Genomic DNA, 19,091 nt, shown 5'->3' with positions numbered 1-19,091 from the left:
AGGTTTGTAGACGATCTTCGAACGAAATTGTTACAACCAGAGACGAAGAGTCAAGTGTCATAACATCTTATACCACATACTGGTGCAAGAGAACTTGTTTGCCTCAAAAATATATTTTTTTGTTCAAATATGAGTCAGTGTGGGACCTGTAACAAAGCGCCCATACTAGGTTTTAGTGTGGCCATCAATATTGTTGAGAGATAATAATAATAGAATAATTTATATTTCCAAAGGACGATCTGTGTGTTAAGAACTGGAATAATGATAGGTAGCTAACAGTGTGGGGTGTTTGAAATGAAGTGATACCTGTTGAAGTGGAACATAACATGACACCAACGCATCAGCTTCCATGGAGTCCTTCCTAATCGTAGCTTTATCCTGGTAGCGTTTGAATACCCCATGACGTTGTTATTCTTTACACTAGTTAAAATCACAACCACCCTATAGTGCCGTGTATAATGCCATGATAAACATTTTTCAATCTCAAAACATGTAGGGGAAATCCGTTAGATTTATTGGTACAAACGTGTATGCTTCAGGCCAGTAGAAGTCACTGCTATTATAATCTTAATTTACCTTCTTAGTGGTAATTAGCTCCTGTAGCCAAGGTCTCCACTCATAGCCCTCGTTCTCTCATGAAGAGGACATACACCAGGATCAACAATCAGGAATTTCATTACCCTCCTGCTTCCATGCTATGCTTACTTGTACGAAAATTCTCACTTGTTTTAAACCATCAAAAAACTTTGTTCCAAGTAACTTTTCTTACATCTAGACGTCCTTAAAATGCATTGCATGGATTACGAATACTTAAGGACGTTCTCCTTAAGACTGTACAATTTCAAAATAAAACACCATTATACTCATTATGAAAATAAAGGCTAAATTTATCCCGAAAATTCATATTTTCCTTTTTCATCAGAGGCAGACTTGATATACATGATGGCACTTAAAAGTACTCCAACTACTTCATGTATTAGTATTTCACAAGAAAGTATCAAAGGACAAAGATTAAAAAGAATATGATTTCTTTAAAGTACTTTTTTAAGTACCCTTTTTACCAAGAGGCTCAGTCATGTTTATTGATATGGAAAGCAAATAAAAAAGAGTGATTTAGTATGATACCCACATAAATAAGTTTGTCTGAGAAACCTTTATAACATTAGTAAGGTACCTGCCATAGTCTGCCAAAATAATCATCACTTGGACTAAACCACTTAAGTCCAACCCTTTGGTAAAAAGTCAATTAAAATGCCAAGATGCACTCATACACAGTTAAATGAAATGGACAGACCCACGGACCCAAAAATGTTCTAGTGCTGGGCTGAAGTTAAAGGGAAACAACATTTTGAGCTGTTAAAATTTTATATTGCTTTATATTTTCAAATAAATCCAAACTATATGACACTTTTTGCATCCCATGTTCTACCTGATTGTGTGATCTGGACTTCAATGAAAATTGGGTTCTGCATCATTTCTTAATGGTAATGACACAAACCATTATCAGTCACACCCTTCAGGGGACTACTGCAGTGAATGAAACATGAAGATGTCTCATGTCATTAGATGTTCAGTTATTGTAGAGTATGATTAAAACATAACATTCTTCCATCATCCAAAAAAAGAAACAGTTGACAGTTAAAAAGTTTGTCTTAACAATAATAGGGCTAGTGGTCTTTTTAGCTTCAAGAAAGGAACTTCCAAAGTAAAACTGTTAAATACTGCATTTTATTTATTTTTGTAACTGAGACAGATCCCATCCTGCTGAAATAAAAGCCAGGGAAATTCAGGAATTAATGCAGTTGATTTTTCAATTGCTAAACTCCTGACCTTTCTGACCCTAAGATGACTTACATTGGCCCATGCATTTCAGGTGGGAGAAAATGCACCTGCAAGTCTGCTCCTTGTCCTTACAAGATTCACATTACCACATTGATCTGTCAGAAGAGAACAAGAGTTCTGGGATTCTACACCAAAAAAAAAAACACCAAAACAAAGACTTGGACCTTGAACAAATGGCTTTCACTAAATGAGTGCAGTGTTACAAACTTAAAGGAACAAAAGCTGCCCAGTAAAATGCCAGCAATGTCCCCTCCAAAGTTGTAATGACTGGAGTCCAGAGAGCTGTGAGTGGGTATGAGGACCCACTGATATTGGTTGGAATGACAGAAATGAGAACCGGGGAGGTTAGGATGGGGTGTTCGCTGCACTGAGAGCCCAGTGATCGCTAAGGCATAGTGGAAAAATAAAAAAAAATATATATCAGCCGATGGTTAAAAAAGTTAGGAGGTACTGTATTAGCAGCAGTTTGTTTTCCTTGTTTCTCCTCGGTTATGGGACTGAAGAGCCTGACTCCAGGTCGGCATGGTTAGAGTAAGAAGACCTCATCGCTTTCAGCGGTGTGCAGCTGCGTGTCGTCTGCATCTGCCATGCTGCTCTCCTGGGACTCCTCCACTTCCGCTGTGCAAGCACACAAACAACATCTGCATCAGAGCCAAACCGCATCACCACTAACCGCATCTCTTGAATTCTGTCCATAGATACATGTTTTTAAACGCTTTTAAACGCTTCGGACCTTGTGCAATCAAATGTAATACTCTTCAACTGTACAGATGAGTGCATTTGTAGATTATTTTTTGTTTTTATGCCAATTAAAAAAAAAAAAAAAAACTTAAAATCAACTTCAGATTAGTTGAAAGATTTTGGATCCAGGGCGGATGTTTCAGAGTGGCAGCATTGGGACATATTTCAGTGGCTTCATCTTGCGATGAAATCTGTAGATAATATTGTAGGGTGAGGTAAAATGGTTAGGCACACCACTGAAAATTTATAACTGCAGCAGGGATGTCTAGCCATCAAAATGCTACCATTACGCCGGGGAGCAAATTACGCTTGCCCACAGCAAGCATTTTTGGTAAAAAATATTGATTGTAGGCTTACAAGCCTGTCAGGCAAATGAGATTTTTGTCAGCTTCATAACACCAGGACAAAGTGCAGGATTCTTCTGTAGACAGTCTCAAAACTTTGTTGGCCCTCTACAGCCAAGTTAACAGTTAAGGTGGTTAAGAAATAACCAGTATTACCTCTACCTTTGTTCAGTAGCAACCATTTATCCAGATTAGGGAGTACACTTTGTGCAATTATTTCTTTTATGGGCCTTTTCTGCGTGATTTAAGGTCTGATTGTTAAGATATAACAAATAAAAATGACAAACAAATCTTGCACAAAAATTGACTATCAGCCCAACTGTTCAGTGCCAAAAATCTACTTTCCATTTCAGAATATAGGTTCATTTACTGCACAGTAAATGGTACACCCCAATTGTAAGAAATTGGTTATATCTAAAGTTTAAAAATCCTCTTTATACAGTGAAGAGGGTAATCAGAACTGAAGATCTGTTGACATTAAAGGAAATATAAGTCACTGATAAGGATGTGTCCAAACCTGACGTGTGATATGAGATATGATTCGTGACATGCAAGACGTGCGTGTCCATACCTGCATCATAAGGGAAATCGTCAGGAGTGACTGGTTCCTCGTCATCGGGAAGGTATCGCTTGTCTATGGCCTCTTTGATCTGATTATTTGCCCCTTTGGGATCCAGGTCCATGGCCCAGGAGAAATTCATCAGAGCTAAGTGCGTCTGGCCTAGTTTCTTATAGACCTGAGGAATGTGATGAGATATCCTCTTACTATCAGCCAATAAGAGCATGTTTTACTGAATGCATTTCCAAAAGAAACAAATCATGTTTGAATGTCTGAATCTGCATGCTGAAAATGGTTTACCTTTCCTATCAAAAAGTAAACAAGGGACTCTTTGGGCACTATTTGTTTCAGTTCTTCAAGTTCTTGCAGAGCCGCCTGCAGAGACACAAACCCCCTTTCAGCACTTTGGGAAAACAATAACACAGACGTCATTCTGAATATTAGTTCCAGCACTCCAGATCAGTACTTTAAGGACAAACCTTGTACTTTTCATTGGCAAAGAGAATGGAGGCCCTGTGGAATTTGCATAGTGGGTTCTTGGGATCGATGTTAATGGCTTTGTTCAGGGTTTCTAATGCGTGATCGGACTTCTTCAGGGCATGCTGTACCTGTTAAAACAGTGAAAGAAAAGTTGCAAAAAAAAAAAAAAAGGTTGGGTAGACAGATTATATCAACAGAAAGATCAGGTAGGGGGAAAATGGTTATTACTTGCCACTTAGATCAAGGAGAAATATTTACATAGCCAAACAGCAGAAACCATGAACAGGCCCTTTAGATGATGGACCCACCCACAGGTTTTCTGTTGCTGAGTTAAACAGATTTCCTTCTTGGTAGACTCAGGCAAAAATTAACTTCCAAAACATTTGTAGGAGAACAAATTCTAAAACCACATGAAAAAACTCCATTAGTGTCAGCAGTTCACAATGCTGATATTGAGCTCACCACCTGTGTTGGTACTCACCACTCCAATGTGACAGAGGAGGACAGAGCTCTGTGGGTTGATACTGAGAGCTTTTTTGAAGTGGATTTCTGCTAGGTTAAACTTCTCCTGTTTGTAATAGATCATCCCCAAACCGTACCTGGGTGATAACGATGAATAAAAAATGTTAACGTGCAGACTGCTATAACAAGCTTTCACGTTGCTGAACCACGAAATGTTTTTTTCGGTGCACGTTAGGATACAGCCGCAGAGAGGAGCCCTCACCATGCGTTGTAGTGCCGCGTGTTGACACGGATGGCGTTCCGGAAACAGGCCAGGGCCTTCTCCAGCTCCTCCGTCAGCACGAACTCGTGCCCCAGCAGTGTGTAGGCATAAGCGAAGCTGGGGTCCACCTGGATGGCCCTCTGGAAGAACTTGATGGCGATGTCATGCTCCCGCTGCAGGCTGAAGCAGTTGCCAGCGGCGCACCAGGCCTGCGGGTAAGAGAGGGGCATTCAAACAGGTTGCTCCATGTAGCCAAACAAACATATTATCACCGCGACATACCTTTTCTGAGAACATCAGGATTCAGAATCCTTTTTTGTGAACAGGGGAGCGACACATAAAATTAAGAAGTGGAACAGCATACACAGCATACCCTTTGAGAGGGCTTCATTGCAACAAAAACAGTGCACAACAAAGAATTAATTACTGAAGAAAGAGAAAGTACAGTACTGCACACGCTGTACTGAGATCAGTTACGCAGTTACCTCAGGTGAGTTCTTATCCATGTCTGTGAGGTCTTTGGACAGGGCTGACAGCGCCACATCTTTCTGAAGGTGCCACAGGGTAGTGGAGTAGATCTCCATTCCCTCCACCCTGTAGCTCTCAATGCGTCGCACCTCAGAGAAGATCCGCTCTGCCTGCAGGAGCAAAGGAGAAGGGAGGTTTCAGGGGAGCCGAGAGAAAATGTCAAATGAAATGCTTCCAATATCCATGGAGTAGTGTAACTCTGTGGGGGTTGTTCACAAGGCACCTAAATATGGTTGCATTCCAACTCTTAATATGGTCAAGTTCAAGCGAGTTCAAATGCAGTTCAACTGCAAACATAGGAAGCAACTGAAGTTGTCAGAGTTGCTAGAATCAGACAACAAGAACCAATGTCAGTGTGCGTGTGTGTGAGAGACTCAGTATCACAGCTGAGTACTAGTTGTAGTTGCAACGTAGACAACTGCGGAAATAATAGGACAGGGATAGTGAAATGCGTTTGGGATAATTCAGCCATCGAAACATCAGCTTCCAACAAACCCAATCAGTAACATTTGAAGAACAATTGCTTGTGGTGAAGGGCAACTGTGGACAGATTTGATTGGTGAATGTTACGTGATGTTTAGTTTGAGGGCCAGTAAGGTGCGTCCTACCTGCGTGTACTCAGCCAGCTCGAAGTGTGCCCTCCCGATCTGGCCCAGCACCCAGCCCGTGTTGTAGTGGTGAGAAGGCAGCTGGCTCAGAATGGCAATTGCTTCTTTGCAGTTGTAGGAACAGAGAGCAAGGTAACCCTTACCAATGTCTCGCATCAGGTTCATCAGTCCATCTGAAACAAGTGGACAAAGGCTGCTCAATCTGGTTGTGCAGGCCATTGCTCAATAATTCATGATCCTTATGACCATATGATCATATAAACTGTTCCAATTAAAAAGGCAGTGTGTGGACTAAAACAGTTACTTCCACTTTAGAAAAATGCTTTCTCAATGAATTTGTGTTAAGACGTATACTGCAAATCCTTACGGATGTCACGGCTTAAGAACTGGTGAAAGGCTCAACAGGAAAAACGGGAGTTGTGTTCTAGGCCCAAGTGCTCTTTCTACTGATTCAGACACATTAAGACTTAATGATCTTAGTCAGAGACATGACACCAATGTGTGAGAATAGCCACAGTTCCCCCCTTACCAGCAGCAGCTTTCTGAAGAGTGAAAGCCTGGAACTGAGGTGTGACCATGGTGCCTTTCCCCTCAGACATGGAGGAGTCCAGCTTCAGGATCTCCATGCTCTCATTCATGTTGGACGGAGTCATACCCCCTTTGCTGCTTTTTGTCTTGGTCTTTCGGTTGGGGATCTTTGTAGGAAACTTCATTTTCAGCTTCTTGCTGTTCTCCTGTTGGAGTGACACAGTCAGCGACACTGCTCAAATTGCTGCCCTAAGGCTGTCTGTCATCTGCCATTGTTTTGTTCTCACAATATACGTGGGACAACAACTGACACAGCGCACACACGTTCACGCTGTTCTTAATTTGCAAAATGTTTTACCAGACAACTCAAGCAATGGAGAAGACAGATGTGCTCTCACAATGGTTGGAAATTATATAAAAGACAAGCCACTGATTTATTTTATTTAACAGGTGATGAGGGAAAAAAAATCTCACAGCTCCAATCACACGCTCAAATAAACCCAAGTCCCGACAAAACAACAAAATCTTGACTAGATCCTCGCATTCAGGATGGTAACAACACACGTTGGGTGTACTGTGCTCCTTGGCTTGGACCTCTTTATGTAAAGTGACTATAGTTGTAAACGTCATGCGTTACTTTTTCTTCCATTACTATGAATAAAATTGATTCATCTTTCACGGAATTGTTTACCAACGACAACGATCACCTGTAAAACTAACCATCAGTTTTTGATACTGAAACACCTTTTACCTTGGCAGTCGAACTGGCACTGGTAAACAGTCTGGAGCTCCTCCGCGGCTGCACGTTGGGGGGCGCAGCAATGGTCGGACTCAGCACTTGAGGTGTTGTACTACAAAGACAATAGTGAAATGAACAGTCTTATCTGAGCGGGCCCGTCAAAATCACACTGAATCCACCGATTAAGCAACTGATTTGACCCATCCTGTTTTCTTTCTGATTCATTATAAGACATTCATCACCCTATGTAGTAAAGTTTTCCTTTCACGAACCAATGCCCAAAAAGGGACAAACATCCAGCAGTAGCAATAAAAAATAGTTGTGTCAACAGTAGCAATAAAAAATAATCACTGTGTAAAATACATACAACATCTAGTCTCAGTTTAACACTAGACAAGTAACTCCTACCATTTCACTTTGGCATTCCAGCAGACACACCAGTAACGTGGTCTTCACAGACATGCACTCACCTGGTTTGTGGGGTGGTGGTCTGGGTCTGGTTGAAAGGTATTGAGGCAACCTCCCTGCTGTTCCCACTCTGTGTAAACACTGACTTTGTTCCAGGTTGGCTGATTCGGGCTACAGACTGGAGAAGAAACTGGGTGTCAACTTTGGGCTCCAAATTAAATCAGAACTTTAATAACTTTGAGATGCCCCATAAAGACCTTGTGTTAGCTCATTTAACATTATATAAAGATGGAGAAGATATCTCTGATCATCTGTCAGTGTTCAAACACATTACTAATATTGACATATATGTTACATATACTGTATGTTTCAATTCCCCATTCTTAAAAATAAATGCACACATAAAAATGACCAGAAAACACAGGAAAAATATGTAAGTTGTATAGTAATGACCTTCTTTGGTGGGGCTCCAGGAGGAGGAGGGTCCATCACTGACCCAGTGTTGGTGAAGTTCTGTAAGTATGATGGGTCTCCTGGACTGGGCTCCAATGGCAAGATTCCAAAACTACAAGCAGAGATGCCAGAGCTCTAATGTCAACATGCAAAATTCGCCAGCCCCAGCCACAAACCTGCAACTGCAGCCATATAAATCTACCTCCACTTGTAGATTATGGGTGAACCAGTAGGGAATCGAACTGGCAATCTTTCAATTACAATTCCTGCTCCTTACCACTATGCTACACTGCCGCCCACTGTCTACTGTAGTCCAGCAGAGCTTCTATAACCACAGCAGTCATACTATGGTTTTCCAGTCATTTTAAGCTCTTGTCTACTTAAGACATTATACTGGAGAGTGATGATCATACCTGGGGGTGAGTGGACTGAGGGCTGCTGGCCCCCCTAGCAAACTGCGGCCACTTTTTGGCTTGTTCTGCACCTGCTTGGAAAGCAGGCAGCTGCCTGTCCCGAGAGGCACAGAGTCTGGAGAAATTACTGAGGAGTCGATGTAGGACACAGAGGAATCTGTATTCACAGAGGCGTATTTGGAATTTGAAGATTCTAGGTTGAGTCTATTTAATTCCTGTTAAAATGAAAAAGAGAGAATGATTAAGAAAAAACTGTTATAATGCAAACATTTTCAAGTGCAATCTTACCATGCAAGGTACAATGAAACGAAAAAAGGGAAACCACAAGATTTTGAAATTTTGTATCTTGTCTGACAGCATGTGTACCTCTCTTGTCCTTACTCTCAGAAAACTGAGATTTTACTGCAACATGAACTTGCTGGACTGCAAGTTTATAATTTCTAACAGACATAGACCAAGTCTATGAAAATATGAGATAATGAAACCCTGAAGACACACTGAAAGCATTTATGATTTGAACTTTTTGCGACCAAAAACCATATAAGATGACGATTCGTCATTTTTATCACAGAGGTTTTAGAATGGAGGGTTCATCTCTAAAATGAAAATGCCTTAGAGAAGAAATGTATACATACTAAAGTGTCTTGCGGAGTCTCCATCAACACAGTGTCCACCTGTCTGTGGGGCACGCTGTGGCTCGGGGTGTGGGTGGGGCCGCCCGACGGCTGGCTGACGCTGCTGCTGAAGTTCTGTGGGGACGTCAGTTTGAACATCTGCTCTGGGTCAGGCTTCTCACCTGTACACAACAAACGCAGCATGGATGGCAACAATGCTGACGGCCAAAAAGTGTCAGAATGAAGAAAATGTTCAAGAACAGTTGGAATTAGTCCGTTGGTCAAAAACAAAACTTTTGGGTATGAGCTGCTCTTTTTATCTCCTTTCTTAATGTTTTTCCCCGCACATTTCTTGCAAAGCCACAAGTGCTTATTTTACACCACTGCTGAAAAACTTGCGAAATCTTAAAATGCGGTTTCTCTCAGATAAGCTGCAGAAAGCAGATAATTAAATAATAAAAATGAGTCTGACGAAAGGCAGAGTCACATCCATTCCAGATGAAACACTCACCGATTTGACAAAGGGACTCAAAGGGAGACCAGAGGAACGGGTTCAAACTCAGGCTCTTTTGGTAACATTCAGAACCTTTGGCCAAGCGATCCGTTTTGCTGCTCCAAGAAAGTAAACACTGATTATGTGCTCGCCAGTCAAATTCTCTCTGCCAAACAACATTTTATACATTATCATGAGGCTGCATCTGTGTCAGCTGTGTAAGTATGCACATGGTTTTACTGCAATTCAACTTCTTTGCGAAACTAATAAGCAATTAACAGCATTTACATTTATGCCTCAAATGTTAACAAGCAATTCCATATTTGTTAGAAGAATCATTTTCAAAAAATAAGTTGTGCCCATGTTTTGTACCCCAGTATTTCTTCACTGTGCTCCTGGTTACAACAGGCAAGTCTACTCCATTCCTGAAAATTCAATGTTAAAGATCTTGTCTGTGCCTTAAATCAAATTTGTGGTAGTAGGAAGTCACTAATGCAGCACACACCCACAGCCATTTACTCCTTAAGAAACACACCAGCACTCTGTACAGGGATACCTTGTGCTCTGCAGTGTTCTGGATGGAAATACTCATTGCAGATTAATACAAGCCAGGAAATTGCTTCTTTCCTGTCCCTCAAAGACTGTAGTATGACAGCATGCTGTGATAACTTAAATTGATTCATTTTGACTTGCCCTTACTTTCTTATCAAAGTCAGATGTCCGTTTTATTTATTCCTTATCCACTTTCTGCTATTTAAATAACACAAAGCGACATGTGACCAAGGATTAAAGAGTTCCTCCTACAGCAGACTAGAAACACCTCACTTCCTTCAGAAAACCGTAACCCCTCTGCTGCAACTAACTTTTAACGGTGGATCTGATGTCCCCATACCAGTAGATTTGCCCCAGCAGGGCCAGCGTGAAACAGGCGGAGTCCCCGAACTCTGTGACAATGTCATCTTGGCTCTTCTGCTTATTCAGAACACCCCCAGTAAGGATCTGCTCTCCCTCTGCGAGTCTGAGAAGAAAAGTGCAATAGACATAGGGAGCAGGATAAGAGCTGGCAAAGGGCAGACCTGTGGCCTTATATAACTCAGGGTCTGAAATCAACACCTGCCAGCCTGCAAATGTGGATGGATTTTCCCTTTGGTGGGTTAAAGTTGCACAATCACCAGCCACTCTGGCAGGTGCTTTTAGGGTAAAAATAAAAATAATCACCACCTAATATGTTGGTCAAAGAGCCTTTGTAAAAGGCAACATGCATTTGTCTGAGCGAACAGACAGCAGACAAATGGATGACCGAGTTCTGAACAGTACATGCCATTGGGAAAAAGAGGAGACCCCCCCCCATGATTTGGAGTGGTTGTGCGAGTAAGTTTGACTCTGGCTTCATTCTCTTTACGTACTTGGAGAATGTCAGGCTGGTTAACTAGAGAGAGTAGTGTTAGCAAGCATTACTGTAGTTTAGCTGATAGCTTTAGCTGTAATGTTATCTCTGCTACCCATCTTGCTGGTTTTATCTCACATAAGTCTGTGATGTTGCTATCACACCCACATATGCCTTGCAGGATACACTTAAAATGTTGCTTGACTTGCAATAAATTATTCTGGCTGTGAAAAGTCTGACTGGCTAGTGAATTTTTTCATCAACTAGCCAAAGTCATTAGTGAACCAGTTAGTTAATTTCAGACCATGATAACTCTTATGAATTATGACCTAGAGCCGTGAGCACATACAGGAAACAAGGCTCTTGTCTACATTGGTATCGTCATTACGATGCATTTCACCAGACAACATAATCCATAGCTATGAATGTGACAAAATTCTTATCACATAAAAAAATAAAGTTACACTTGGACTGACAACTTAAATACAGAGATACAATACAACACAGAAGTATTAATGCTGATCATACTTGGTTAGGTCCACACAGCACTTGGCGAGGAGGTATTTGCATTGCGGAGTGGTACAGCTGTGCCTTTTGAGGAGGCGGTATGCTTTATAAGCCTTTCCAGAGCGATAATAACATGTTGCTAACAGGAAGAGAGCCTCTTCCGAATGCACTGTGGGGGAAAAAAGAAATACATCAGATGTCAATGTCACCACCTTCCATAAGCCAGGATTTTTTTTATTTGGCAATGAAAATCACTTTTTTGTAAAACCCAATCAGCTGATTTACTGTTCAAGTCTTACTGAACAACAAGTTAACCTTGGTACTACAATTTACCAAGACAATTTAATAAGATTCATCAGCTGTACAAATTGCACGTCACATAATGACAAGGTTATTACACTTAAATAATTCCAATAACTGCTTCAATCAAGAGTGTTTGGCACTGTATTTAATGAAAACTGCACATAAGCAAACATATGACAGCGACTTCCAAACAGACCAATTATCAACACAGAAGAAAAGATAAAACATGACAAATCATAAAGATAAAACAATGATACCATGTTACTGCTTAATAATCACATCAAATCCATCTAGGAGCTCTGGTCCTTCACATTATATCCTGTTTACCACCATTTTTCATAGCCTTTATGTGGTTAGTCTGCAAAAACATGATCTGAAGACAACTGAGCACAGGAAGGCGTAGGAACATGCCATTTCTGTCAGCCATGTTCTTGAAATACATTAAAAATGATTTCATTACATCTTACACATTTCACCAATAACTTTGACAGCTAGTATTTGGAAAGATATGTGCATGGCCAGTCATCAATCTGAATCACGATGTGATAAATCCGCTTCTAAAATAGGTAGAACCAGCTGTTCTCCAAGTTCCTAACACAATCTCTGTAAAACATGGAGTGAGTGGAGATTTATGTGATGAGGTTCACTGTCTGATGCTACTCCAAAGGGTCAGCATAGTCCATCTCAAAAAAGGTTATAAGGACCTTGGTTTCTTCACTGAAAACATCCAAGTAGTGTTTCATTAGACATGCCAAGCATTTATTAATATGCCTTTGAGTGCTCAGTTTGTGTACCCAGAACCGTGGATTCATTTTCCAGCAAATGCTGAAGGGGCTTTGATTGAGTAATTTATGAATGTAAACGAAATCTTGTGGTTAAATAGCCAAGATTTTCAGACAGTTATGCAAGGTGAAGTTAATTGTTTCTCCTCCATTTTTCTTTTCCTGATGATAGAGGAAGAGAGGAGACAGCCTCGTAGGAAAACACTTCTATCTCAAGGATTTATTTCCTTACCTTCAGCATACAGCCTCTCTGCCAGAAACACGGCGTCCAGGTAGGCATAGTGGTTAAGTGCATGCCAAACAGCAGCCTAAGATCAGGAGCAGAAGAAAACATGGCTGCGGTCTCATTTTCTTTCGTCATTATTGCTGAGCTTACAACACCTTAACAGGCACTGCACTTGCTTGCAAAGCTAACAGGGCGGATCGCCTTCTTTCCTCTGAACCTTCATAAGGCAACACAAAATTCAGTAACGTTGACCAAGAAGGGAGGCCGTAATAATACAAATTCGTCGTTTCACAGTATCTAAATGGAAATATGCAGCAAACGATATGTATGTATTAAATTATCACCCCGATGATACCGCTTCGTGAACAAATTTCCACATTGAATTGGACATTCTGTCTGGCCAGGACAATATATAAGCAGACTGTCAATAGATGACCACATCTGCTGAATACCTACAAATGTAGTTGAGCACATACTCCCTAGCTAGCTTGTTAGCTAACAAGCTGCTACAAAAATGCAAGATTTTAATGTTGACTACTTGTCTCCGAGCCGCAGGCAACATTGTATTACGTTACTTCACCCTGGGTTTATAGGGCAATCACTAAGTTACGATGCTTCGTAAGAGCTGTAACTATTGATCTGAAAACCAGAAACTTAACGCAACGCTTATCAGCAGGTGACGTTAGCTAACTAGCTGTGACATATAATAGCAACATGCATCACATTTTGACCAGGGGTGACCACCTTGTTAATTTTAATTACCAAACGTTACCAAGTAAAACAAGTACAATTCCCAGTAAGATAACTAGCTAGCGTTCCAATGTAACCTAGACAGATCTAGGTTAATAATTGCAAATATTAACTAGCTTAATAGTTAGCTACCTTACATTTCCTGCAGCTAGGTAGCTAACGTTAGCTAATCAATTAACTAGTGATAACCGTCTATCTACTTATCTAGTAATTTGGCAGCGTAGCCAACCAGCTAGGTAACTACTTGCTATCCTTCGGTGTGTTTTTTGTAACCGCCAAACAATTCAGTTTTCCAATTAACGTTGGGCTATGAGCACTTAGCTAGACTAGCCAGCTAGTTAACGTTAGCTTGCTAGCACTTCCTTGGTAACGTAGGTTACAGCTGCCGAGCCAGCTGGTAAATTTCGCACATGCATTCGAAAAGAAATCATTGTAACAGATTAGCTAACATAATCAGCTAGATAATTATACATTTTGTAAGCCTACTGACTAGCTCGCTAGCTGGTCGCTGTCATTTACGGCCTCCACTGTTTGTATTCAGGCCACGGTGTAGAAGTACCGGGCCCTTCCGGCAGCGAAGTCACATTTTCGGGTCTGGCTAAAGACGCCACCCAGACCACAGATGGCAAGATTCCCCGCTCGTGTATTTTGCATCTATACCTGGACGGGTTCCTGTAGCACCGTCATTATCAAACGCCTGTCTGCCAGTCACTCGCTTCGCTCTCTCTTCCGCAGTTCTTCTCCAAGTTCAGTTTTCAGGCCTGAAATACCTCCGAAGATTTAAAATACACTAACCGTTACCGACAAACCGAAGAGTTCCGAACATTTCCGAGTTGGTCCGAATACATCCGGACACTGACGGAAACATCGGGGCACTGGGGAAGAGACTAGATGCGAGGGCCAAGTAGTAGCGGATCAAAGGAATGGTTTCATCAGACAGTATCGGTTCAACACAACAAGAGATTGGGTCCTGACCCCAGTTGCCATCTGTTTTACCCTTCGGCAAGGTACTGAACGCGAACTGTTTTAGCAAATATTCAGCTGCATGAACTAAATATTTAGGAACTAGGGATCTGTATGGATTTGTAAGCCCTGGATAAAACGTCAGGTAATGTATGATAACAATAATAAATGAGCCACCATGCATTGGGGAATGATGTCAACTACAGTATTTTGTACTATAACACCACCTGCCACACATTTGCATGTGTTTTTTATGTGATTGTGTTACATGGTGTGCATAGACTGCTGATCACAGAAACAAGGTTATCAACCTAAGCATTTGTTCTGATTCAGTGCCGTCAACAGACCAACAAACTGGGTGAATAGTCTGGTAATTTTGCTGTTGTGGGTAATAACAAGACCTATAACTTCTAAAGTGAAGGAAGGATACATGGGGCGGCAATGTAGCATAGTGGTTAGCAGGACTCGTCGCCAGTTTGATTCCCCGCTGGGGCACTGTTGCTGTACCCTTGGGCAAAATACTTACAATTACCTCAGCAAATATCCAGCTGTATAAATGGATAACATTGTAAAAAAAAAAAAAAAAACAACAACAGCTGTAAGTCATTGTGGATAAGAGCATCTGGTCAATGCCAATAATGTAATAATGTAAAGGATACATACTGTCACCTGCAGGACTGACAACAAGAACATCTGAAACTGCTGCAAATTCTGTTGCACAGGATATTAAAACAGGTGCAGATGTGCTGGTGAACTAAAGGCCAAAATTATTGGGGACCTAAAAAATGAACCTAAAATGAGCTGCACAGGAGAAGTAAAATGTGCACTCACTTGCAAGAGGGTGCGGCGCATCATACCGCTGCCAGCTGAGGGCTGCTGGGAAACAAGTATCCCACAGTAGATTACCCACAGGGTGAAGGCACTAAGACATTCCCACCACGTCTAAATTAAAAGGGGTATACAATAAGTGTGAGACCACATTTAAGTGACAGAACTTAGAGAAAGTCAAAGGGGAGGCTCAATGTACCACCAGATAAATGCCATTCAAGGGGGGGATCCTTCAGAAGCTCCCAAGAGGTGGTCAGCCCTCTCACTGAGTGAATCTCCGTTCGTGGGGAAGAGGCTTTCCCACATTGATGTAGTACTGTCCACAGTTCAATGTGGTACGAACAGAGGACAGCCACGTACTCTACCTCTGTAACGCTCACAGAGGTGATCCCCATGTACAAAGTATGTGTCACATAACACCTCAGGTCTTGGACAGCGCACCATTTGTGTAGACGTGTAGCCTTCAAGCTCCGGTTTTTCAAAGAAATGCTTTTACAGTAATAATCAGATTACCACTGTCCCCTGACAACCGGTTTGCTATTTGCATTTAACTCATTAGTCCTGTGTAATTGTGTCATTACTAATGAGAACAGGATATAAAACAACCTCAGATCAGCTGTTCCCTTCACATTTCATTGGTTTAAAGTTTTCATCAAGCATAATGGCATTACATGGCATAACACAATTTCCCTCGGACAAACAGCAACAATAACAGAAAAAAAAAATCGTTCCCCATAGTTGTGAGTTAATGCACACCATTAATAACTAAACACAGATTCAAAAACTGGTCCTTTGCAAAAAACGTTGAAACAAATAAATACGGAAATGGGAATGCCAGAAAGCAGGTCAGCATCCCTGCATGATGAGTTTTTATCTACTCCTGGCTGACAAGGCCGTTGTACCCAAATTCAACACAAGATGGCGATAAAACACTATGTATCACTAACTTCCCACATCGTGGAAAAAAAAACTTTATGGTCGACGTTTCCCAAGTCATACTGCTGTAATTAAAAAGACTGTTAGAGTTCTGTTACATTTTGTTATTTGTTATTAAAATCTCTATGTCTGGCAGCATCTGTAGTATTTAAAACAAAGGAAGTGTTAACAATCCTAGAAAATAGGTAATAAAGGAAAGACTACAATAAGCCCTACAGAGAGAAGTGTGTTATGTTAAATTTTGGGAAAGGGGGCTGTGAATACCCATGCAATACTTTGTGTTCAGCATAAACATCATTTGCATCTTTCAAATTTACTGGCTTATGCATAAATTAACAAAATGGCTTGTCTTTAGGGCTAATTGCCCTGGAAGGTCAGGCAGTCTATTCCAAAGTGAATAAATAATTAAAGGAGATTATACACATCAGGGAGGGCTATCCAGGCCAATGTGAATAGCCTCCTTTTATCAGCTTTACCTCCCTTTCTGTCATGTAGCTGTGAATGTTCAGTATATGTGAATTATTTTAATGTATTAATAACAAGCAGAGGATCATACAAAGATCTTGCTGCTTAGGTCCAGCACTTGTGTTTGACACTGTCTTCAATTGACTTACAATATGGTACCGCAAATGTAAAAAACACCAGCCTTACACCTTACATTAATAGTACTTAAAAACAGAGGACTCAAGTTAATGCAGCTGAATGAGTCAATTTTTTTCCAGTAGTACTAAGTGGAAGTGACTGATGGGTAAAATGTACAGCACATAAAGCAGTGACCTTTCAAAACTGGACACAGTGTACTTCTGAACCAAAACCAGGGGTGACAGAACTGTTGACACTGTATACAACCTATACTGACCCTTTTATACAGCTAAATGGACATATAGTATATTACTGAATGTAACTGACATATAGTGGGCTGCTCTAGGTCAAGCACCAGTGTGGGACTCACATCCGCAATCCAGTCCAGTGTGCTGACCCTGACACATCCATTAAACCCAAAGTCAGTGTGGGCTGTTTCTCCAATCCACACGGGCCAGTTTTCTTTTGTCCTTCGCTTGCCTTGTCACTTCAACATTACTGACAGTGGAGAAACTGAAGGGCCGTCAGGGCAAATTAGAGAAATTGAGAGGGCTTGTGCTTCATGCAAAACCCCTGCGAGCGCTGCAGCAGTCAGACACAATGGTTGCACTCTTCCTGATTACCTGCAGAAGAGTCAGTCCCCCTCACTGTTGCTGCTGATTACATCTGAAAGTACCAACACTGTTTATGTGGAAACTGGAGTTACACTTAAGTTTATGTGTTGGATGGCGCATTATACTCACATGTTCATTGTCGTAAACCCTTTGGTGTCCACTCTTGTTCCTGGAGATCCAGGCCTCTGTGGTTGTATGAGGAGTTGTAACAAGGCAGGGGGACTCCAATATATTTCTGTTGGATCACTTTGCTGCTACTCCAGGACTGCAGCTATCTGCTTCCTTCCTGCACCACCTCCTGGTGAGGACTTAGTAAGAGCCGGCTATCAATCCTCTTAATAATGATGGAAACAGAGTAGAATGTATGGAGGGGCTTCAGTCTTTAAATAACTTGGTGGTACAAGGAGAAATGTTCCAACTATCTCTGCCACATCATTTCACAACCTTTCTACACTCAGCAGTGGGCTCGTGTCTTTGTGTCAATATCTCAGCTGAGGTGAATTTTATGGCGCAGTGTGAAGAGGAATTTACAGTCACAATTATAACTCTCTGTTGACATTTCCGGCAAGGATCCCTGTCCGAACTGTCCACATCTTCCTCTCTTCACAGGCCATACCATTTTCTGTCATCATTTGATGAAAAATGTGCCAAACCCCAAAATTTTAATTGGAACCTGCACTGCGAAAATCAAAAACAAATGCTGACAACAGATCAACTACCCACACTCGATGCACAGGAAGTTCAGGTGACTTTGCGCTAGTTTCGGTACGCTAGCTTGCATTGTTAGCATTGTTACCTGTGTGTGCACTCCACGGGGACTCATCCAAAGCTCACACAGTGTCCTACTGTCAACCCACTTGTCAAGATGGGGTTGATGTCTGTATCTGAGAAATCTGCCCCATAAACCAGAGAACACGTAGAGTATACCTAACTGCTGTTTCGCCATAGAGCCAATTATTACATTATTTAATGGCTAACTTTACACTTCTACGAAGCTCTTTATTAATTGGGTTTAGATTTTGTTCAAACCTAGATTTCAGTGTTATTTTTAATGGAGGCATTTGAGGCGTTATTTAGGGTGTTATTTCCCAGCTGCTCTCCCAGCTTGAGCGTCTTGTCCTTGGCACTCTAAAGCAAAGTCATTGTACCAGGGACACCTAGAAAACTGTCAAGAAAAATAGGGCTATGCCAGGGTGACTCCCAGAAGGCTGCCTAATTACAGTGTTGTTTTCACTCCTTTGCACTCCCTTTAGCATCCCTGATCATTCAGAAATAATCACAAGGAACGTCCATAATACTTTGTCCATAACTACACACAAAATTGCTGAATGATCACTGTGACTGAAGTGTTTTTTTAATAATAATAAGAAGATTGCATCGTAAAGCATTAATTCTGGATTAAGTTCAAATGCTGACTAACTTATCAGTCAGAAATGCTAAACCTGATGCACTCAGCTGCCTGCTTACTTGTTCAGCCTCAGTGTGAAAGCACTAACTGTACTGAGCTTGTGATTGTGATCTAACTTTATATTGAAAGTGAATATTTTTCCCAGTACTGAAACACAACAATATAACATGTATTTAAGTGCACAATGCTACACAGTATTAATGTATCTGTACAGCCTGTAGTTCGAGCAATTATATTCCATTCCATTACATCCCACTCTACCTGTTCCCTTACTTAACCCCAATCCTGCCTACACTTGCTTGTCTGCACATCAGTTACCAGAAGCAGCATT

The 19,091-nt window shown here is 41.3% G+C and overlaps 1 protein-coding gene across 1 annotated transcript; it reads right to left on the bottom strand.

Moving 5' to 3' along the window:
* Positions 1 to 1,727: 1,727 nt before the first annotated feature.
* On the bottom strand, positions 1,728 to 14,191 carry cdc27 (cell division cycle 27). The gene is made up of 19 exons (XM_036552433.1): positions 14,090 to 14,191; positions 12,686 to 12,761; positions 11,390 to 11,537; positions 10,367 to 10,492; positions 9,493 to 9,590; positions 9,003 to 9,163; positions 8,368 to 8,582; positions 7,955 to 8,066; positions 7,564 to 7,679; positions 7,106 to 7,205; positions 6,356 to 6,560; positions 5,827 to 5,999; positions 5,176 to 5,328; positions 4,691 to 4,899; positions 4,448 to 4,565; positions 3,966 to 4,094; positions 3,787 to 3,861; positions 3,499 to 3,664; positions 1,728 to 2,460 (listed from the first exon to the last, which is right to left on the bottom strand). The coding sequence occupies exons 1-19, from the start codon at positions 14,114 to 14,116 to the stop codon at positions 2,369 to 2,371; spliced, it is 2,499 nt and encodes an 832-aa protein (XP_036408326.1). The 5' UTR covers positions 14,117 to 14,191; the 3' UTR covers positions 1,728 to 2,368.
* Between the last annotated feature and the right edge of the window lie 4,900 nt (positions 14,192 to 19,091).

This window comes from Megalops cyprinoides, chromosome 19 (genome assembly GCF_013368585.1).
Source record: "Megalops cyprinoides isolate fMegCyp1 chromosome 19, fMegCyp1.pri, whole genome shotgun sequence".
NCBI lineage: Eukaryota > Metazoa > Chordata > Actinopteri > Elopiformes > Megalopidae > Megalops > Megalops cyprinoides.
The sequence above is the reverse complement of the archived record's forward strand: the minus strand, read 5'-3'. Positions and strand labels throughout refer to the sequence as shown.